We start from the raw sequence: 24,495 nt of genomic DNA on the forward strand, positions 1-24,495 counted from the left end.
CCATCATTTGAACGATAAATTGTAGTGTTTCATACAAAAATTAGTTGTAGATTAACTTTCAAGTATAAATACAAAGCCTAATAATCTGAAATGTCTAGCATTCAATGACAACATTGATATTGTACAAAATTATAGGGCCAAAAAATGGAGCCAATATAAAACAAAAATCGAAGTGAATGGCTGCACAGTTGTTGCATTCGATCGAGGGTTGCAGAATCTTCTCTCGCGTGGATATGGGATTGTTCTTTTCTTTTCTTTTTCTTTTTTTTTATTTTTTATTTAACATAGTCTGGAAGCAATAAGCAGGTGCAAAATTCTTTTTGCCACGAGCAATCTTTGCTACTTGTCTGATAGCTACAACCAATTACCCACTTGATCAAAATACAGCTTCTTCATGTCAATCGTCGATATCCTGAACCCATGCTAGATCTGCAATATCCACGTTCACATAAGAATTACTTACTCATAATAAAAGTAATGCAAGCAATGGTACTATAAAATTACCAAGGAAACAGAGAGAGAGAGAGAGAGAGAGAGACCTTGAAGCACTGTTTCAACTGCTGAATTTGGGATAAATAGTCCAACAATTCGCTGGTTATCTGTAGTAGTTTCTATTCGTACAACACGAAGCCGCTTATGGCTGTGGCGGGCCTGTAAAAGATGACAGCAATATGACGAGTTAGAGCCGAGGGGACCAAACTTTTCATCAATATGTGCTACGAGGGTGCTCAACAAAAGGACCAATCTTTTCACCAATAAGTCGAAACAATCAAGATATTTACTAGGTTAATGACAATTACCAAACACCCTTTTAAGTTAAAAAAACTGATAAAAATAAACAAAAACCAGGTACCATAGAAGTAGACTCCTTATACTCGATATTACTGGAAACATAATACTGACAAGTATGGAATAGAAAAAATAAACCAACACTGAAGCAGACAATCGCAATAAAGAGAAGCAAGCATACAGCAATGTTTGTCACCCTAATTTCCCATTGGCGCGAGAAAATGCCGCGATCAATAACTCAATCATGTATATATGTCATATGAGATTCAATTCTTTCAGTTGAAAATTAATTAAAAGGCAAAAAATAAAAAAAAAATGAAAAAAAAAAAAGAATTGACAAGGTAAGAAAGCAGAATCTATTCATGTACCAAAAAAAATTAATCGTGTGGTGCAACACACTACAGCACAAAATGGAGATGGGTGGTAATAACAATTGAACGTCTTATCCTTATTCTACGCCCAAAGAAGAAGATGAAAACACGAATAAAGTAATAGAATAAAATAGAGAGTCGAGCAAAAGTGGCGCTTTCCCTGCACAGATAATGGGATCTTTTCCATTGTTGAAAAAGCACACTGCTCCAATTTAAATAATTGACAGACCTTTCGTACGTATAAACAAATGTTCATTTAACCATAACAGAAAAGGGGAAAAATGAAGAGAGTGAGAAGAGAAGAATGTCCATTTTAACAATTTGTCCATTTTAACAATTTGCCCCATCCTATTGAGTAAGTTCTACATATATAACACCTAGTTGTACTTTCCTCTCGTAGATTACAGCATCAAGTAGACATAAAATCTCAAGCAAAGCTTATGGAATCAAATTACCTGCTTCGAAAGGGCCTTCTCGATGGTGCCCCAGACAGGAAGTATGAGGCCACCTAAAACATTTACTTCCTGTTGTCTTCTGCCAACAGTACAGAAGTTGCCAAGCTTACATTTGGGACCATGCATGCACTGCACAAAGAAGTTGAACAAACTCTTAAATAACAACAACAAGACTTACAAACAGGAGCACTTGCAGAAATAAAATCTACTAGACGATTCTGTTAATGAGGTCAGGACAACATTAACTAAGATCTTGGACAATATTAACGAGTGAACATAAAATTTAAGACACTTAATTTCAACATCTTGTAAACTAGAAAATCTCTCTAAGATGTGCATGCTTAGCACACAGGTCATACCCATAAATTATAGCAAATATTTAGTCTAAAAGGTAGCAGAAAGCATTCCCAGAAAAAGAGAAGGAAAATGCCAGACCCGTTTTAAATTAACGTCATCGAGAACCGTACCTGTTTGGACGAAGCGGCATATTCAGCTTCCCAGCCACTGCGAGCCTTCTCTAGAGATGAAGTTTTCCTGTATTTGCTTTTCAGCTCTGCCAAAGGCATTTCCCTGCATAATGCAACTAGAGGATCAACATACAGGCTATAATCATACAGCATCATGGAGCCCAGTAAATTCAAGATTTTTATACCTTAGTGACTCTCCAACAGCAGGACGGACTATCTTGTACAATCCAGGAGCAGAACTGAAATGTAATTTAAGAGGAAAATCATTGAGAAATGAGTAGACCATGCCACTCGAAGCACAAAATGCATCTTCAAAAACATGATGTATGACAATAGTTATATGCATGGACAATAAAGGGACAGAACAGAGCTCAGAGTTTACATGAGAGAGAGAGAGAGAGAGAGAGAGATTAAATCAGGCCTAAGCAACTAACTTTCACCTTTCAAATGCTAAAATGAAATGACGTCTTCCCAACCACTCCCTCTTTGATTCGTAGAATCCATCATGGCTTGAACTGAGCCCATCCTTTTGTTTTTCTTCTAGAATGGTACTTGCAGACTATTACAGTAAATTCGTAAGTATATGTGTGCTGACTTAACAAGTAACACATGTCATTCAGATAGTAAAATACAAATATACATATACCTCCCACGTGATCCCACGATCCAAAGTAAAAGTGAAAAGCACTGTCGAAGCCCCAGACATTTCATCAACATGGACAGTCTGCTACATAATTACGAGGTAACAAAATGAGATAGGTAAACCACGTAAAGATGTGTAGGAAATCGAGTATCTCATTTGGGGGGGGGGGGGGGGGGAACAAAAAACTTAGGTGCTGTTTGGAATCAGTTTCATATGTTTTTGAAAACGTTTTTACATGTCTTTTCAGGCAATAAAATGAAAATTGTCTCTAAACCGTGTTTGGTTAGCAAATACTTTGAAAACAAGAACGAAAACAAAAATGACAGAATGGTTTTTGCTAAGAAAATAGAAAATGGCTGACAGTTGTTTTCCTATTTTCATTATCATTTTCTAAGTTATAACTTAATACACGCTTTTTAATATATATCTAAACGCAATTCACTTTTTTTTATACCCAAAACAAGCTCTAAAAAAAATAACCAAAAGCAATTTCAAAAACAACCTCAGCACCATTCCCAAAAAATTCTCATTTTCATTTTCATACTAAAAAAAAAAAAACCTATTTTGAAAAAGAGCCTCTTTTTGAAAGTAAAGCAAAATGCCATACGAATTTTTCGTTTTCCTTTAATTTTTATCTCTATCTTCTATATTTTCTGTGTCTTATTTTGGTCAACCAGAAGTCATCCTCTTTTCTCGTTGTATTCTTTATTGAGAGAGAGAGAGAGAGAGAGAGAGAGAGAGAGAAGCAACAGATTTAGGAAGACAGTTGACCTTCGGTTTTCCTTGTAGTTCCACACTGTTAGCTTTCATATCAACAATCCCAGAGTCCAGATTCCCCTCAATCCGAGCATTATGAACAAGAAGATCCAAGATGCTGACAAATAACTCGAAAAGCCTGTGGATTATATATATTCAGCATTGTAATCATGATTCCTACTGCAATAAGGAACTACTCTCAAACTCACATGTCACAAACCTATTTTGAATATCAGGCACGAGTCCCAATATGCGATTAAGAAAACGACCAACATCATGCATGTCAGAATCAACAATTCGACCAGTTATCCTCCCGGAATCTTTACCTGCATCAAACAGGGGACGAAACTACATTATTGGGTCAATTTTAGGAGAAAAGAAATAAGGGATTAAAACAGCAGTGCAGGGTGATATATTTCACAGAAAAGGATATCAACAAACATTGATATATTTGCAGCTACGTTTACTCAAATATTAACAGAATTATTCTCCAAATAAGTACCAACAACACTGTCCCTAAGTATTCCTACTGCAACCAGAGCAGCCTGTGCCTTTGCAATAAAATCTTTGATTGTTTCCGGCTTTTCGGATGAGCATCCAGGAGGTACAACAGGCAGAACATCCTGAAAACTGAGAATTAGTTATTCTTCAAAACAATTAGCTCATTACTTAATCTACCAGGTGACAGAGATATCCTCTTCCAGAAGAGTTTATATAAACCTGCTCCATAATTCCTTTATACATCATCACCAGTGCCCTCTTTCCGTAAGCACTATCATAATTGTATTCTTTTAAAGACAGTCCTGCCCTGCAGTTCATCCGACCATCTAGTGAGAAAGAATATAGCTGACTACTCAATGAAGACAATTTTACAAGTCATACTCCTGTAGCTCAATGAGAACGAAAAATACCAAAAACAGATCTAAATTTAACCTGCGATCTCCCTGTGTTAGGGCTCCGAGAGACTCTAATCTCTTGGCAACAATCGATGCAAAGCGTCGTTCTCCACCAAGATTAGTAAAAAGTAGTCTGCATAGTAAATAAAGGGATAGATTAATTTATAGGAACTCATCCACAAACAATTTTGAAAGTCGCTATTGCTGCATCTGTTACAGCATATACCACTTAATAATTAACAAAGGAGGACCATTCAAATATAGCTTTTCGCTCAAAGGGCATTTAGTGGTCAAATGGACACACAGACTATTATAAAGCAGCAAGATATGATTTGATGCTTAATTTCCACCTAATGATTAGGAAACTTTTGCACTACATCTAAACCAATTAACAGACCCCCCAACCCTCCACCTGTCCTGCAAATTCTTTTCCTTGGAATAAGTGGGGGACTTGTTTTCTTTTAATTATTCTAATAAAGTAATAATAACTTAGAAAGAACAAAACAAATCTGATTAAACATATACTCTAGTCACCTGTATTCAGGTGCAGATGCTTGATTCGAGCGATGAGTTCTTCCAAACTGTTGAATTGCACGGTCTGCACTCCATGGAAGTTCTAATGTCAAATGGACCCTTCTTCTCTGTTATAAAAATAATAAATGAAGATAACGAGAAAAAAACAAATAGGGAATGAGTGCATATCTGAACTGTAATGGAAACATTCCAGGATGACTAAGCAGCAAGAAATGAAAGATAGAAGTTCTATAATATCTGACATACTTGATTTGCTGCTCTTCTATCTGCTTGCAAAGAAACACCAGCTGATCCTGCTTCAGAAATTACAGCAACCAACTTCTTACCATCCATGAAAAGCTGCTTCTCATGCATGTTGACCATCTCCATGGTAACATCCTTCCTAAAGTAATAAAGCAAATAGTTACTCAGACTTGTTGAGAAGAACTGAAATACACAGGAGAGGCAACTTATTCTGTAACTCACGTGTTTCGTTGCTGATAAGTTACACCTTTTCCATTAGAGGCCCTTACAAGCATTCCACGCCTACCAGTCATTTCAGCCACTTTATCAGGGCCGCCCAGCTGCCAAGGACATAATTAGACATGTGGTCAAAAGGCATAGTAAGCAACAATAAAACATAAAAAACACTTAAAATTGGCCAACAGAATAAAAGTTGATAAATTGCAGTAAAAGAAGTTATTAATGGCTGTATTTTTTTTTTTAATAAGAAACAGGCAACTTGTATTAATTATGAAAAAGAAGCAAATACAAAAGGGGACGAGCGGTTGTATAATTCATAAACAATAAATACTAAGGTTGACAAGTAAAGGTAATCCGGGTAAATAATGCAGTTGAAAAATTAAAGATGCAGACAGCCAGGTAACTTACACAAAGTGGTGATCCTAGATAATACTAAGTAGCAGTTCAAAAATTTAAGATGTACTAAGTGCCACATTCTTCATCTTCAAATTTCCCATTCCCATTCCCTACCTTCTTTCTTCTGGCTTTTTATCTGATAAACTCCAAACCAATTTGACAATCGATTAGGCTATTGAAAAGGAATTTGTATTAATGGAACTAAGGAATCATGGTTACAACAAGGGTATGGGGATTTTCGAGAGATCCCGTGCTCTCCTACAAACTTCTTCTGAAAGTCTAGTAATTTCAACAAGGGTATGGGGATTTTCGAGAGATCCCGTGCTCTCCTACAAACTTCTTCTGAAAGTCTAGTAATTTCTCGTAACCTCCTTACTCTACCCCTGACTTATTTATACACACTATCCTTCATCCCACAAGTCTAACTAACTAACTAACTAACTAACTAATTGATTGCTGACTCAGCCTCTTTCTCCCTCCCTTCACTTGCCTGACTCAGCCCCATCCATCATCCTTCCATCCGATAAGCCCTTGCGCCTCCTCCTAACATAAGTATAACGCACGAGAGGCTTATCATTACCCCCGCCCCAAAGACGCACCTTGTCCTCAAGGTGAAAATAGGGAAACTGGACAGCCACAACGTCAAACGGTTCCCAGGAAGCATCATGCTCCGGCAGCCCCGCCCAACGAATTAGCACCTCCATTTCCATACTACCACCATGAAGCTTCTGGAGCACCCCGAGCACTGCCTCTGGTGCGACCTGGAACTCCAAGTCACGTGACAGCTGCAGATGCAACGGAGAAACAACCTGGTCCTGGCCGACTGCCCGGCACAATTGCGAAACGTGGAAGACAGGATGTATAGCAGCGTCACTGGGCAAAGCTAACCGGTATGCCACGGGGCCAACGCGGTGGGTGACTTCATAAGGGCCATAGAAACGAGGACTTAACTTCTCATTGCGCCGCCGTGCCAACGACACTTGGCGGTAAGGTCGAAGCTTGAGGTAAACCAAGTCGCCCACCTCAAACTAAACCTCCTGCCGCTTGCTGTCAGCCACAGCCTTCATTTTCTGCTGGGCACGCAGAAGGTGGAACTTGAGGAGGTCCAACATCGCATCGTGGTCCATCAACTGCCGTTCCACGGAGTCCACAAGCGATGCCCCTACCCCATAACGTAGCAACGGAGGGGGAGCTCGACCATACACGGCTTGGAATGGTGTCATTCGAATGGAAGTGTGGAAATAAGTGTTATACCAATATTCCGCCCATGCCATCCACTTGTGCCACCTCCCAGGCTTGTCAAAAGTAAAACAACGTAGATACGTTTCAACACATCGATTGACTACCTTCGTCTGTCCATCAAATTAGGGATGATATGCGGTACTGCGAGAGTGAATGGTGCCCATCTGTTTATGAAGCTCTGTCCAAAAGTGACAAAGGAAAATACGGTCCCGGTCCGACACAATCGTGCGGGGTACGCCATGAAGACGAACCACTTCTTGAACGGACTTGTGTGCCACCGTCTCTGCGGAAAATGGGTGCCTAAGGCCAATGAAGTGAGCATATTTGCTGAGTCGGCTTGGTGTCGGGACAAAGCATCCGCCGCACGATTTTCAACCCCCGGGCGGTACTGAATCTCAAAATCGTACCCCAGTAGTTTAGTGAGTCACTTCTGATATTCCACATTCACTACGCGTTGCTCTAGTAAATATTTAAGGCTTCTTTGATCGGTCCGGATGGCAAAATGATGTCCTAAGAGATATGGCCGCCACTTTTGGACAGCTAAAACAATAGGCCATCAACTCACGTTCATACACCGATTTATTTCGAGCTTGGGTTGACAAAACCTGGCTGAAAAATGCTATAGGCCACTGGTCTTGCATCAAAACCGCCCCCACTCCGAAACTGGATGCGTCCGATTCCAGTACAAAAGGCTTAGTAAAATCTGGCAAGGCCAAGACCGGCACCTGTGTCATAGCATGCTTGAGTTGGTCAAATGCTTGGGCTGCCCCTGCGTCCCACTGGAAACAGTCCTTCCGCAATAAGTTGGTTAGAGGACCAGCAATTTGACTATACCCCGCCACAAATTTCCTATAATAACCAGTCAACCCCAAGAAGCCTCTTAATTCCCGCAAGTTAGCAGGAAGTGGCCATTTCAACATGGCTGAAACCTTGGCAGGATCCGCTGATACCCCTTGGTCGGACACAATGTGTCCAAGGTATTCTATTGAACGTTGACCAAAGCTACACTTTTTCCCATTGGCAAACAATTGGTGGCGCTGCAACTCTTCCAATACTTGTGCAAGATGGTGCTCATGTTCTTCCAACGTGTGGATGTAAATAAGTATGTCATCGAAAAATACTAGCACAAACTTGTGAAGAAAAGCGCGTAAAACCTCATTCATGAGCGATTGGAAGGTAGTCGAGGCATTCGTTAAGCCGAAAGGCATAACGAAAAACTCATAATGTCCTTCATGGGTGCGGAACGCCGTCTTCGGCACATCCTCCGTTCGAACCCGAATTTGATGGTACCCCGACTTAAGATCAATCTTAGAAAAAATTGTTGCACCCTGCCGTCCTCCCACATTAAATTTCATAAGCAACAACTTCCAATTCACCATGACAACCCCCAACGTTTCCAACCACTGAATTCCTAATATTATATCTGAGCTACCCAAGTCTAAAGGTAAGAAATCCTCCATCACCTCAACCCCTTGCAAGGAAATCATCACCCCCTTGCAAACTCCCTCACCTTTTACCGAGACCCCTGTCCCCATGACTACCCCGTAACCAGTCGTTTGGTCTACAGAGAGCCCTAATTTCTTCACCAAATTACAAGAAATGAAATTATGGGTAGCCCCACTATCGATCAAGACAATTACCTCGATTCCCCTTACGACACCTCTGAGTTTCATCGTCTTCGGAGCAGTGAGACCAACCACCGAGTTGAGTGACAACTCCACGACCTCCTCTTCCCACGATTGCTCGTTCCCTTCCTCGTCTATCTCCACAGTTCCCATCTCACGGTCCTCTTCTTCTTCCTCCCTAACTATCAGAACTTGCAATTCCCGGTTGGGACATCGATGGCCAAAAGTGTATTTTCCATCACAGCGGTAGCATAGGCCCTTTTTCCTCTTCGCCTGCAGTTCTGCGTCAGTTAAACGGCGAAAAGTCGTCGCGCCGCCACCGACACCAAGTCCCATCCTCTTCTCCGACGCGGCGGGGTTCCTCTCCACCGCCACTCTCGTGTTTCCAGCTCCCACTCCAGAGCTGCTTTGGCCTCCCCTTTGCCTTGAGAATGTCGAATACCCACTTCCGTTTCTATTCCCGGGCATATTTTGTGAGCTTTGTGGGCCTGGAACTCTTGGCCCGCATACAGTCTGGTTACGCTCCTCCACCCGCTAGGCTACCACCATAATTTGGCCCAATCCCACCGGTTTCATCAGCCTGATTTCAGCCCTAATGTTTGGTTTCAGCCCCTTTACAAATGTGCTCTCCATAACCTGCTCCGAGAGCTCCGATAGAGGCGCCGCCAACACTTCGAACTACCGCCGGTATTCCCTCACCGTCGTCTCCTGTCAGAGCGACAAAAACTTCTCACACAAACTTCCCTCCTGCGTAGGACGGAAACGTTCCAAGATCATTAGTTTAATCACCATCCAACTACGAATCGGCCGACGACCATCCTCCCACTGAAACCACGCCAAGGCTTCTCCCTCCAGACTCACCACCGCGGCGTCCAATTTCTCTCTTTCCGTCATCCGATTCATGGCAAAGAATCTCTCGGCACGAAAGATCCAACCGTCAGGGTTGTCTCCATCAAAAACTGGCATTTCCACTCGTCGCGTTCTGAATTCTGCGCGAGCTCCAACTTCCCGGTGTAATTCCTCCCTCGGCGCCGGTGGTACCGCGGCCGAACCTTCCGCGGGCCACAGTGGTTCCTGATCGACCGATTCCCTCCGCCTCATCAACTTGTCCAGCCTCTCGAGCAACATCTCCATTCCTTGCTCAAGTCTAGGTATCTTCTTCAAATCCTCTCGAATTCCGTCAATTTCTTTCTGGAATTCCTCCCGAGTTCCTTCCGTCTTCTCCTTCTCACGATCGTCGGTGCGCCTCGTCATTCCCAGACCTTACGCTCTGACACCAAATGATAAACTCCAAACCAATTTGACAATCGATTAGGCTATTGAAAAGGAATTTGTATTAATGGAACTAAGGAATCAACAATGGCGGACGAATTGGTTACAACAAGGGTATGGGGATTTTCGAGAGATCCCGTGCTCTCCTACAAACTTCTTCTGAAAGTCTAGTAATTTCTCGTAACCTCCTTACTCTACCCCTGACTTATTTATACACACTATCCTTCATCCTACAAGTCTAACTAACTAACTAACTAACTAACTAATTGATTGCTGACTCAGCCTCTTTCTCCCTCCCTTCACTTGCTGACTCAGCCCCATCCATCATCCTACCATCCGATAAGCCCTTGCACCTCCTCCTAACATAAGTATAACGCACGGGAGGCTTATCACTATCATTCTATTCCATGCAACTAAGCTACCCAACTATTTCCACTGGTGATTATTCGAAAGGAACTCTCTCATCATCTTTGAAAAATCACAGCCACAGAACAAGGTAACCTAAAATGGACATACAGTGAGTCAGAATGGTAGCCAAGACAAAGTGAATGAGAGTCATGAAGCTTTCTTCCGTCCATCATGTCTCTAAGACACCCTTCCAATCACCAGTGTCCAGAATTCCAATGAGTGGATTTCTTCCCAAGGTAGACCCAAATACTTTAACTTTAACGGCCCCTTCCACACCTCACACCCAACATCCAAGGCTAAATCCTGGACCACAATATCCTTCATATTAATTCCAATAATTGTGCTTTTTACCCATCATTATTTTTCTTTTTTTTTAAGAAACAAAATTGTATTGAAAATAAAAACTATGTACAAAAAAATAATAATAATAAAATAAAAAATAAAAAAGAGGATGAGCTGTCCTGGTACAAACAAAAAACTAGCACAAAATAGAGCCCGAGTCTCTAACAGGTCGGAGAAAAGCAAACTACAAAAATCCTTTTTCTCCGTGAACCCATAAAGCAACCCAAAATTTAATTGTATCCCGTACAACAGTGCTCTGCTCCTCACGCTCCAAAAAATTCTTCAATTTCTCTTCAACCAAATCCCCCACAAGACTGCTACAAACCCCAAATGTTTTCGTCTCTCTCCGGGTCCATACCAGAAATGAGATTCAAAAAGTTCTTTACAGCTCATAGGAAATACCCACGAATCCCCAATTCCCTAAGTAGCAAGCACCAAATATTATGAGCAAAGGGACTGCAAAAATAGATGATCAACAGTTTCATCAATGTTCAAAAACTCTTATCAAATGCACCCTATGACATGACCCGAAGGCGCCAGCTTCGATAGAAATAACATATAGACCTGGTATTCTGTTATTCTCAATGAAGCTGGTCGCAACACAAAGGAGAAGTTCAATATAATGCATGATAGTGTCATAATAAACTGTGCCTAATATACAAACTGAGGCTGGAATGTCACAATTGATACAGTAACTCAATAAAATTCTGTGATAAACTGATCAAGAAACGATTTAGCTATTAAAATTATAAGTTCGGAATTTTTGGCCAATCCATAAAAGAATAGTTCTTCTTTTTTCATTGAATTTTCTTATGGAAACAATCCAAGAAAGAAGATGATTAGGAATACTGCTGTTTTAGATTGATTTGGGTGTTATTGCTCAAAAGAAATGAGAATTTCTGAAGATTGGCATAGGAAACTACCAAAAAGAAAATGTATGCACTGTGGTAGAAAAGGTATCAATTGAGAGAGAGAAGGAGAGAGATCAAGTTATTTGGTTAATACCTGATCGATGATATCATCTAAAGGATTATTTGGAAGACCCATCGAACGAATTAACTCCAATATATGTAATTTACGCTCCAAAGCCGCTTCATACCTGACATGATACTAGAACCATGTATTAATCTCTTAAAATTATGATACAACAAGACTGCACAGCACAACATACTCTACACCGCTAAAATGTGGAACTTTTAAAATACGAACCTCTTTAACATTTGAGTTATATAGGCATGTCTTGCTTGAAGATACTCCTCAGTTTTTTCCTTGCACGAATGACATGACCAATCTCCTGAGACTAAATCTGCCATAGGGGGAACAAGACACGCAGGATGGACAAGTTTACCACAGATAGAACATTGGAGCAATTTCTTTCTTTCCTGCAGAAAAGGATTGTATCATTAATTAAACTGCAGGGTCCAAAAACGCTTAACAGATCCAAAAGAATGTACCTCTTCAGAATTGCAAATCTCACATATTTGAAACTCGTCATCGGATTCGTTAGATTCATTACCAGAATCAGCTGCATTATCAAACAAACTCATCATCAGGCTCTGAAGATTCAATACTTGTAGTGCAATGAAATTAAAATGCTGATGCGGAAGAAAATTTAATATCTGTTGCTTCATGATTCTTTTCGGTTAAGACTAGTCTGAGTCAGTTTTTCAAAACCCGTAGAAAATGATATGGAAGACGATTACATTTTTAAATTATATTTGATTAGTAATCTATTAGGATATATTTTATCTTTATTTAGGATTTTACTGAGATTATATTCATCTCATAGGATTATTTAAAATATTAGGAATTATATTTTCTCCAGGATTTGGCTCCTATAAATAGGAAATTTGTGTTTATGAGAATGTTAATGATTGATTTGAATACTGAGTTCGTTGAGTTCTTGTTCTCCTCTCAAATCCTCTACAAGTAAATTCATGGGAGAGAAAACACCATAGCAGAAAAAATTGAATTTAAATTTTTGTGAGAGAAAACACTGTAGCAAAAACTTGAGTTTTATGTTATACTCTCTCTCTCGTGTGTGTGTGTGTGTGTGTGTGTGTGTGTGTGTGTGTTTGTGTGTGAGGTCTGAAAAGCCATGATATCCACAAAACAGTTGAGTTTTTCAATAACTCACACTCAGAAAATTCACTTTCATCATCACTATCAGGTTTCCACTTTGCAATTTTTCTCACTCTCCCTTTCATTGAAACCCCAGGTGTCGCCGAATGCCTCTTCCTCTGGAGCTCCTTTACACTTTCTTCTCCTACAAAAGATTCCAAAAAAAATGTATATTGTATACAGTTTCTATAGGAAAGTTAACTGGTTCAAAAACATAGTAGGAACCACATAGAAACCTTGGAGAGGTTCGGGTTTTTCGGGCAAAGGGTAATTTTCTTCGACAAATTTCAGCAGCAGCTCTCGAGGCCCAGATATAAAATCATCAAGTTCAAGCCCCTATTCAGCAAACAATTCATATGTCACAATAAATGGGAAAAAATAAATAAACAAATAAATAACTCTAGTACTTAATTTTGAATAGGGCTTTCATATGCCGAATAACACAAAACAAAATCTACCCACATATTTGGTAATTGCTTCCTCGGTACGTGCCTCTCCAGTACTCTGAAGACCAATAACCACACACTTATCTTCCTGCAATGCTTTCTTAGCCAGCCTTACAGCAGCAGGCACCTTAGCTGACATACACATATGTCTAAAGAAACGCTACAAAAGAATTGGGGACAAACAAATAAAAAGGATAGCAAAAAAGTAGACAAAATTGAAAGAGACAACCCAAGTAAAAATTAAGCTAAATATTTACCTGATGACTTGCCCAATATAATCTCCATAGTTGACTACAATTAGGTTTCTCGTTAGTAAGAAAAGAACTAGCTGTTAGTAATTCCACACGCAACTCTGCCCAAAATTCTGCTGCTTTTTTGTACATTTCCTACAAAGAAATTATGTAATATAAGTCAGCTAAAATCTTAGTCTAAGTTTAGATATCAAATGACGAACGAGAAAGACTTCACATCTCTGTTAAATACAAGCAAAGATTTATCACCATATTCAACTTATAACAAACTAATATAACTGTCTCCAACATAGAAAGACTATGCACCAAACAACTAATCAGCCCTCCAGAAGTGTATATGTCTTTAAAAATTTATGTAGCAACTTTCAGCTGCCAAAAACAGAAAGAACGCAAGTCTAGGATGAAATGAAAACGTCCCAAACTTCAAAAGATTTTTATAAGCGCCAAGAGAGATTAGTAAAAGAAAAAAGCAATTTTAAGGAGATAATAGAAGAGATCTCAGTTACCGGAAACTGTGTTATGAAATGGCCAATACATATACATATACACATACACATAGAGAAGTACATGTATTTGAATTATGTACTTTTTCTTTTGAATTAAAAGCCAATGTTTTCAACATTCTATAATTTTAAACCAAAACCAAAGAGGACAAAAAAGAATAAAAAGTCTTGAAAGGTGTGGCTCACATCTTACTCATCATGTGTTGGTTTTATCTGATGTGGTCATTATGAAACAAGTCAATAATTGTGTTATACGTTATTAGAAAACAACAATAATATACTTGTCACATATCACAAAGGTAATTATCCTTTTAAGTACTATTGGAAAAAAGCATACACTTTAGTTACCATAGTCTCGCAATTCAGCTTAGTCAACCCTTAGTGTTGACTGCAAGCGTCAGTATTACAACAATAAATCACTGCCACTTAGACCTAGAGTCATCTCCTCTTTATCTTTTCTCCCTCTTCTCTTGTCCATTTATTACGACCAAAAATAAAAGTAAAAAAATCCTGTACCGCCAAAATTTTTCCAATAGGGCTCTATTTTTAAATTTTTCCCTCACAAAGTAGGCCAAATAAGTGCAATTTACCATCATTTCAGGTTCTAATGGTGCTTCAACAACTTCGAACTCTGACCCTTTGTAGCTAAGTGTACGACATACGTACATTCCCCTGAAATAGAAAAGGATATGATATATTACAATACATCCTATTATCAAATTTCAAATATCATATAAAGGAATATTTTATCCTTTGCAACCTCGCTTTCATATCCATGGCAACAAGTTCAAGGGCTCCAACACCTCCTTTTTCAAGAGCACCTGCAAAAGTTTGTCGCCAAAAGTAATTAGTTAAAATAAAAGTTGACGTGCTGGAGAAAGAAAGAATTAGATGACGAAAAAAAAGAGCAGGAGAAGAAACACTAACGAATGGCGATTGTAACAAATTAATTTCCCTTTGTAAACATATTGACATACTATTTCACATACAACACAGACAAGCACCAACAAAATCACATTCAGACACTAATACAATACACCACAGAAAGCCACTAAAACCATCGAGATTCAAAGTGATGATGAAGGTAATGATGTCATCTGAGCAACCAAATTACCTAATGAAATCAAAATATGTTGCAATGGGTAAATGTAGCATGAAGGACCCGAGTCAAACATGAGTTATACTAATTGAAGCGAATGAATGGACACTAAACCTATTAAAGATCACAGCTTTCACAACATCCGGATCTCTATATAATCTCATATAGACTTCTGAAAAGAAAATGCCATTGAGGGAAACCCTAGAAATGAAAACAACTGCACGAGTAAAAATTATGGTGAGAGAGAAACCGAAGGCAGCCACAAGATAGATCCTTTCATAAGGCACATTGTCTTACAACTTGCAAATATTATTTTAATTTATCTTTGGATTCGAAGAACTGGAATCTAGTTCGTTCCAAGGCAGACCTTGCTTGGCGTTCAGTTTTGTCAAAACCTCTCAAATGAAATTTATGGCATATGAACGTTCGAGGTCTTGGAAAGGAATATAAACAAACAAACAAAAATGTACAAGTATAATCGGTCTTTTAAGCTTAACAAGGTTCTGTTTCTTACTCTTTCAACAAAACTTTGCTGTCGGTAACCTCCTTAAACCAATATTTCATCATCAACTAACCTCCTGTAACTCATATCCCTACTGTACTTTACCTTCAAGGGCATATCTACTCGGAAATTGTATCAGAAGTCTTATAGAGGGCCTAATTGCTTTTTTAATGAGATGTGTACAATTTCTTGAAAAAATATAGACCCGGGCACAAAACGAAAGAACACAGAAAGGAAACAAAAGAAAAATGGAAACTCAAATCTAAAATAGAAGCTACAACAATAATAATTCCAACTCAAAGAAAGAAGAAAGAAAAGAGCAAAATACATGTATTTATTTCCAGCTCTAAAATGACAAAAAGACATGTATTTAGTCTTTTTGCTTTTGAGGATTCCTAATCCTCTTTACTTTGTATTTGATTCTTTTGTCAATGAAAAGAAGTTTTATTATCGAAAAAATAAAATTGAATTCTAGTTATCATAATAGATTATAGAATATTAGGATAGTTATCAGAATAAGATAGGAATTATTAGGACCTCCAATTTTTTTTTCCTTTTTGATAAGAAACAGCCTATACTAATAAAAAGTCAAATACAAGGAGAGGGACAAAAAGTCTACCAAAGACAGGAAAGAATCCAAAATCAAGAACAAAGCTCTTAATCTAGGTTACAATGAGAGTGTAATTCTACATTTATTATTCAACGAAGAGAGATTACTATTTTTTACTCTCCAATACTGTTTTCACAATAACATAATTATTTGAACAAGAAGCAAGTAAGATAAGAAAAAATTGCACCTAAAAAGTCTCGAAAATCAATGAAAGATGTTCCAGGTCCCCAAAGGCCAAGACGGACCATATAACCCATATTGCGTGGTTCCGATGCACCAGTTGCTGAGCAGTAAACAACACGAGCTTCAGGAAGTCGAGCCTGTGATATTACAAATGAAACATTCAGAGTTAAGACAATCCCAAGTTATTTTCTTCCAGTTTTCCGCCACAACACATTACAAATTGCCTACAATCCCCCAATTGGGGACAAGACGAAAACTGGTTGCTGTTGCAATTATACAAGGTAAAGACCCATGTGTGTCGCTCAAGTAATATGAATATGTTGGTGTCGGGATGGAGAAGTGGCAGTACAGGAAAGGGAAATTAACCATGGTAAAGATCTCATTTTTGGCACAGAAAGTAATTGCTGAAACAGATTTATACTACTGTCTAAAGTACTGAGGGAGGTACACCCATGTGACGCACAGAGAAAAAAAAATCATGCAATCAAGAATTTATCCTCACAATGAGCCTCCCTCATCAAAGTAATTGGGCACGAATAGGTTAAACGTCCAAAGAGAACTAGTTTAACAAATTTTAACTCAATAGCCAAGGTTTAGTTTGATTAGGCTGCAACTTGCATGAGATATTAATCTTGTACAACAACTTCCATCACCTTAAGAATGCTATTCTTCTAGAGTTGCATATACATTATTCGTTTGTTTTCTGAAGAAGAAAAAAATAAAAGCATACACGCACAAAACAAAACCCACATAGGTGGCATACATGTTTGAAATTTCAGCATAAATGACAAACCTGAATTTCAAGAACCGCTTCACCAGTTCGTGTTGGTTGACTTCCAGCCTCAGGTACCAGATTTTTGGCTTTATGGCACTGCAATTAAGCCATTTCATCATCGGCATGAATAAAGAAGAATATATTGAAATCCTGGAATTATTACGTTCACCTTTAAAAGCTAAAAAGCCACTTGAAAACATACGGTAAGACCTATTGACGTATGATGATGTACCATATAATACAAAGCAAGACCTATTGATGTCGGACAAGTTTGAATTGTATAAGGATCTAATTTAGATTGTTTTTCTAGTATTAGGATTTATTTTATCTTGCTCTCGGGTTGTTTATAATAAAAATATTTATCTTATCCTCAGAATTAGCATAATTATAATTCTTATATTTAGGGGTTTTTTTTTTAAACTTGGATTAGGATTCCTAAAAAGAGTAGGATTTTCCAGCATATAAATAGGCCTACTTTTGTAATTCTGTCCAATTTTTTTTTACTACTACAAAAGTCAGAGCTATTTTACAGTATTTTCTATCTTAACTCCTTAAAAGAGTTTTTCATCATTTATTCTATTCCATTCCACTGCATCACCTACGAATATGCAATACCTCATCAAATATAACGAGACCATCAAAGTGTGGTCCACACCACTGAACAAGCTGCTGCATACGAGAACGACCTCTCTCAGAGGACGCAATGAGGCTGCTGTACGTCAAGAACACAACTCCCTCCCTTATGCCAACCGACTTTGAATCAAGCTTAGAATATGGCTGCTTGTTTAATGCATGAACTGCAACAGTAACAAATACATATTTGTCCACAGTTTTTTATAAGAAAAAACCTTTTCATTGATAATAATCAATTAAGAAAGAGGATGAGGAATCCTCAAGGCAAAACGAAAATAATGACAAAACTATAGAAAAGGAAAAACAGAATGAAGAAAAACCCAAGAAAATCCATCTTCCGATAACATCCAGCCAATTTAGGATGATTAGTCCATGGTTAAGAGCACATAATACACCGAGGGAACTTTTCCTTGGTAAGATGATTAAATACTTTATCAGAAAAGTAATACAATGTCTTTCCCATAATACTTTCAATCTTCTGCTTCCACCATTTTTTTCTCTCTTTTTTTTTGGATTTGGATAGAAAACTAAGAAAATCTATATCTATACAACATAACTAAGAATAAATGGGTTTTTTTGGGGTTTGTAACGAAACGTTTCGTTACTTTTTTTGGGTGGAGAAAAAAATTTGGCGCGCTAATCTTGGCCATTGATCTTTGTGATCCGACGGCCTGAAAAAAATACCGATTTTATTTTTATTTATTTATTTATTTTGTAGTGATTCGTAGTCCGATTTTGACCATTTTAACACCCTTTTGCACCAAATTTCTAGTACTACTCAGATAAAAATGCTATAAATAATTCAGATAAAAATAAAATTTATTTATTTTCTAATTGTTAGTTATTATATTTATTTGCTTATTCTGGAGTGCTTTGTAGTCCAATTTTATCTATTTTAACACTGTTTTGACACCAAGTTTCCGATGTTACGCAGATAAAAATGCTATAAGTAATTCATATAAAAATAAAATTTAACAAAAATACACTAAATTAAAATAAAATCACAACTTATTAAATTAAAAAAATTTAACAAAACAAAATATGATTAATTTAAACCGCAACAAAATAAGTGACAACATGTCAACATAGCATTCGCTAATAAATAAATAAATAAATTGTTATAAAATGAAAGCAAAAGAAATTGTTAACTTATTTAAAAAAAACAAAATTCTCTATAAATTGTTTACAAATTGTTTAATCTTTGTTTTTTGTTTATAAATTGTTCTATAAATAAATTTTTCATGAATGTTTGTTAAATTTTTTCATGTCTTTTACTTCAGATCTTTTCCCGCTTTTGCCTTCGTTTCTTTCGTTTACGTCCCTTTTTTCCATTTCTTTCTCTTTAAAAAAAATTATATAACCATTATTTCAAATGATGCGCGCGCTAAATACTAATTTCATTAAAAAATGAAAACTTTACAACTTCAAAAACTAAGTTGAAAAACTAAGGGCATATTTGTCTTAACAACTCAAACAAAAAAAACAAAAAAAAAAACCTCTCCGAGTTATTTTTTGGTGCAAATTGCTATTTGTTCGGACTCGAATTTGAATTCCAATTCGGATGAATTCCCCCAACTCAAAGTCCACGCAATCCCCCACCCCCTCTAAATTCAAACCATTCAAACCATTTCAACTCAAAAGAATCTCTTTTTCTTCTCTCTTCTACTTTATAAAACTCAAAGCTTCAAAATGTCATAACTACTTTGTTTCATCTCTGATTGAGACAATTTTTCTTTCGATGCGTTCAGAGCGAAGAGAGGAATAAAACCTTATCTTTATACCCTATTAATCTATCATGGGCATTAAGGTTTTGTTAAATTTGTTATAAAACCATTCAGTTTTCAAATGAACGTTTTCAATATCTATCCAAACACATATTTAGATTTTCTTTCTTGTTCAAATTGATAGTCTGTATGCACATCCAAACACCAATTCAGATTGCAATTTGAACAACACTTTTCAAATTGTACTGTTCAAATCACCCCAATTTGAATCCGCGAACTAAATGGTTATGGGCCTAAGCCTTTATAAGAAATATTCTAAATTACCATAATCCAATTAACCTTTTCTGACAGAAAAATTGAAAACCAAATAAATTTCACATAAAAATATCTGTCTAGGTGATCAAAAATAAGTTTTTACCTTCAACACATGTAGCACCCACGTCATCCAAGTCTCTTCTTGCATCAAACTTCAAGTCTGAACCAACAGAAATCCACCTATGCCAAGTCAATAGAAACAGAGAGAAAAAATATACAAGAGGAGTTAGAAAACGTGAATTCAAGCCAGATGGTGTGCATAGTCTAGAATTTTGAATGGGAAAAAAATGAAATCTCATACATTTTAAGAAAGAGAAATTAAAAAAAAAAAAAAAAAAGAAAAAAGAAAAAAGAGGTGCAACTTAAAACTTACAATGCTTTTCTCCTCCCATGATACCAATTTTCCCAAATTAACCCTGCAATTGTTCGACCTTTACCCACACCTGCTCCATCTCCAATAAAGAATCCTGCCCTAGCGGCACTAGGTAGTCGCTGGAGGTGTCTCTGTCATGGAAACAAACTAAATCATTCCATAAAACCAGATACGAACTTGTTAACCTTATGTTTGGCATTAGCAGCAACCTGACAAGCATAAACCAATGTCTCAATCTGCAAACAAGATAAAGCCTTGGATATTTCCAATTCATCTCCGATTTCCAGATCATAAGTAGGCTCAGGTGGCTGTACAGCAGCCAAGGAAGATGTCTCCACAACAGGATCCGGATGGGAAGGTCCTATAGATAGTTTTGGAGGGCGCTGCATGAAATCATATCCACATAAACTTATTCAACATGCCAGTTCCAGAGTTTCAACTAACAAGTCCAAACATGAAAGTAAAAAGAAAATTCCTCATTTAAAAAAAAAAAAAGAAACAAACAAAAAACAAAATAAAACAAAAACAAGCAAAAAAAAAAAAGCCTTCAATCAGAAAGGCTCAAGAATAAGATACTCACATAGTCTGTAAATGTTTCTCCCGCCATTCCTCCTTCATCTTCTTCCCGCTCCACTTCAATGGCTACCTGACAAATTAACAAGTAAAAGGGAGGGGGGGAAAAAAGCAAGGTAATAGCAGTCTAGAAAACTATTCGAAAAGGAGATTAATCAAAACTTCAAAACACATCGAAACAGATGTATTTTTACAAATATCAAAAGTTAGAGATTTTTCAGTTGCTTAACATCTAATCAACTAAAGGAATGTATCCAACGACGTGACTATTTACTCTCTCTTTGAAATAACAACTATGCATAATCTGTACAAAAGCTCAAAATAAATTAATGAAATAAAAAAAGAAAAAAGAAATTCTAAGATGATTTAAAACATTGATCATCCGAAAAGGTAAACATTGTTTTATTTATTACTTTATTAGAGAGGATTTTAGGATTAATTTTCCATGAGTAAGCACGAAAGAAAAGATACTTCTTCAAAACAAAAGCATTTAGTGTGTTGACTTCAATCCAGACCTTTATTTGATGCCAGACATTAAGCCATCACGCATATCCTTCTTATCAATTATTACATCCCGGGCCTTATATCCCTATTAGCTTTGGACAATTAAGTCATTAAGCTACCAACTTAAAATCAAACAAGTACTTAGGCAACGCTGCCTAGAAGCTATATGTGGGAAAATACAGTTGTAAATTGTAATTGATTTTTTGTAATTAGTTTCCTGATTAGTTTTTTGTAATCAAACAAGTAATTGAAAAGACATCTCATAATCATGTTCAGCACGACAGAACATAACACACTGAGATAGACCAACACTTCATCAAGGAAAAATTGGAAAGTGGTCTAATCTGCACACCATACATATCTTCGGGGAATCAACTGGCAGACGTCTTAACTAAGGGACTCAATACTACAACCTTTCATGAGATTATTTCCAAGCTGAGAATGGAAGACACCTATTCTCCAACTTGATAAGGAGTGTGGGAAAATACAACTGTAAATTGTAATTAGTTTCCTGATTACTATGACTAAATTAGTATGTAGAATATTTTTATTGATATCCCTGGAATCATGAGATTAATAGGCATAGATTATTTTCTTTCTAGTCTAGGCGTGTATTCTTATATAGTCTTCTAATACTCAGTAAATTTATTCATTCAATCAATGAGAATTCATATTCATTCTCTCATATTTCACAATACTATATTTTGCACAATTACAGCCCGAGTCCAATCTTCTTTTCCCATATTCTTAACATCATGTTTGGCATTAATGATATAAATAGTAGTAGTAATAAGATCCAAGTTAAAGAGCCTGAAGGGGATGGAAAGTGAACTATGCAAAAACAGTATTTCTGCCCATTCTAGGGTCACTAATGGTGGACAATATGGGGGGTTTCAGCTCCAACAAGAGGGCCAAGGTTTTATGGAGATGTTTGGTATTGTCAATGTTGAGGACCATTTCAATAAAAAAATAAAAAACATTATTAATGCACTTCTACTTCTACTTCTACTTCTACTTCTCAGCTCCTCAGCTTCACTCAAACTTGAAAGGTACTACAAGGATATCATGGCTGACAGTTTTATAAGCTTAAATTCATCTTGTATAGCCTTAGACAGTGGGTTGGCAGTTCTATGAGTACTCAGGCCAAGCATAGAACTAGTTCATTTTGCCTTAATTTCAACAGAGATATGGCTGGCGTACACTTATAATGGTTAAGCCAAAATCAGGCGATTCAGAAACGAATCCCCATATTCATTTACTTCTTGTAATTTAGATACATAAAGCTAAGGAAGTTGAATGTTCTACAATGCAGCTGAAGGGCCCAGCTTTCGCGGCGACAGATGAAAAGGCCCCACCTCTTCTTTTTTTTTTCCTGCCCTTCCTTTTAGTTCCTATTCTATATGACTATAATTTGAGTAAGAGTACCTACTTATCTAAAATAGCAAGTGCTCGTAATGTGATTAACAAAACTTATTGAACAAAGCCTGAAATACATTCGTATCATACTTTACAAAGTCCTTAACGGTGAAGTTCTTAAAATAAAATGTCCATATATAGTATCCGCTATTTGAATTTGGAGACTTGTTCCATCTATGATTACAAAAAATAAATGTACATTGAAACACTCAAACTTTTTTACTAAAAGTAGAATATAGTTGTCTTTCAAAAGCACAATGATCCCAAACTGAGCCTAAAATATATCCTTAAAAAAAATTGATTGAACACCACAGACTCCATAATTCCGTACAAAACCCAATAAGAGAGAGGTCCTCACCTAGATTATACAATTTTTTTCTCCTCCCCCTACAAAACAAGCCTCCTAAAAGAGCCGATTGAATTGTTCGCTAATAGAAACTGAAATCCCTAGAGATTGCATAATTGGCGTACAAAGACCGAAAAAGGATAAATGAAATAGAAATTGAACGAACCTCGTTGACCTCCTCGGGAGGCGGAGGAGGCGGAAGCGGAAGTGGTAGCGGAGGAGGATAGAAGTGCTTGAGCTTGGAGACGTCGACGGCCAGATCAACGGAGCATTGCGGGCAATTGAACCTGGTGAGGCCGTGGGGGACGTTGAGGATGGCCTTGCAGTTGGCGCAAGGAAGCTGGATCTTCGTCGGATCGATGCCGTGCGCCGGCACGTGGGAAGGCGGCGGAGGAACCGAAGGCGCAGGAGCGGGAGGAAGAGGCAGAGGCGGCGTAAGAGGAGGAGCGATGGACAGGGGTTTCGGCTGCTGGTGGTGGTGGGCCCTACTCATGAGCTCCGGCGGCAGCATTTGGGGCAATTTGCAGGTGGGGCAGACGAACTCCGTAACACCCGCCGCCACCGTCAGGATCGAGCGGCATCCGGCGCACCGCACCTGAACGCCTCCGCCGCCGCCTGCCGCGACGGATCCCGGAAGAAGAGGAGGAGGGCCCGGCGGAACTGCCGGAGGCGGCGGAGGCTGAGTCATGGCGGAATCCGATCGGGAGAATGAATGGAGCTTGGATTGGGATTGGGATTGGGATTGGTGGTGAAATCGCAGAGAATTGGGCGCCAAATGTGAAAGGGTTTGGGTTTGGGAATTGCGAGGGAGGGTTTCCCACGCCCCTTTTTCTCTCTCTCTCTCTCTCTCCTCCTTTTTCTCTCTGTTGTTTTGATTTTTTTCTTTTCCGTTTTTTTGTTTTTTTTTTTTTGTTCTCTCTTTCCCGGTGCATTGCTCTCCCTCTCTACTAGCACTTAACTAACATCGACGTGAGTCGTGACTCATGACGATGCGCACGTGCATTTTCCACGTGACCTCTATCTTTGAGTGTAAAATTTGAATAAATTGAACGCTGCTTTTTTTATTTGAATGTAAATTACACGCTTCTACTTCAAATTATTCGCTTTTAACAATTTAAACCCTAAACAATTAGAGGACGTTTGGTTGGAGAATCTTTCTACTAAACATTCTCTTAACTTTAACAAGATGCACTCTAAATATTAAAATAAGTTGTAATTAAAGTTTAATAGTTAATAACATTATTAAATTGACAATTTTAGACACAATGTTTGCACTTGACATAATTTAAAAAATCATGATTTTTATCTTTCATATGTGAATTTTCACTATTATATTCATGTGTACTACTTACTTAATTTTCTATTTGATTTGCCGACCAAAATGTATGTATTTTCTTAATATGTTGTATTTATTTATGTCTACATAATGTTGAATCAAAATTCACCTTTTGATGAGAACATGA

General features: G+C 37.8%; 1 protein-coding gene across 1 annotated transcript; it reads right to left on the minus strand.

Annotated features, from left to right (window-relative positions):
- Nucleotides 1-128: 128 nt before the first annotated feature.
- Nucleotides 129-23,947, minus strand: LOC21402174 (protein FORGETTER 1). The gene is made up of 32 exons (XM_024163038.1): nt 23,199-23,947; nt 20,774-20,839; nt 20,403-20,576; nt 20,194-20,324; nt 19,924-20,000; nt 17,764-17,945; nt 17,167-17,244; nt 16,378-16,510; nt 14,740-14,800; nt 14,570-14,651; nt 13,483-13,611; nt 13,242-13,385; nt 13,016-13,115; nt 12,796-12,924; nt 12,113-12,183; nt 11,868-12,040; nt 11,664-11,757; nt 5,377-5,474; nt 5,158-5,293; nt 4,912-5,018; nt 4,415-4,510; nt 4,202-4,289; nt 3,984-4,104; nt 3,702-3,807; nt 3,497-3,620; nt 2,729-2,806; nt 2,523-2,641; nt 2,268-2,321; nt 2,083-2,185; nt 1,616-1,744; nt 540-651; nt 129-429 (listed from the first exon to the last, which is right to left on the minus strand). Exons 1-32 carry the CDS (start codon nt 23,718-23,720, stop codon nt 398-400), a joined length of 3,849 nt encoding a protein of 1,282 aa, XP_024018806.1. The 5' UTR covers nt 23,721-23,947; the 3' UTR covers nt 129-397.
- Nucleotides 23,948-24,495: the final 548 nt, after the last annotated feature.

This window comes from Morus notabilis, unplaced genomic scaffold (genome assembly GCF_000414095.1).
Source record: "Morus notabilis unplaced genomic scaffold, ASM41409v2 Scaffold666, whole genome shotgun sequence".
Taxonomy (NCBI): Eukaryota; Viridiplantae; Streptophyta; class Magnoliopsida; order Rosales; family Moraceae; genus Morus; species Morus notabilis.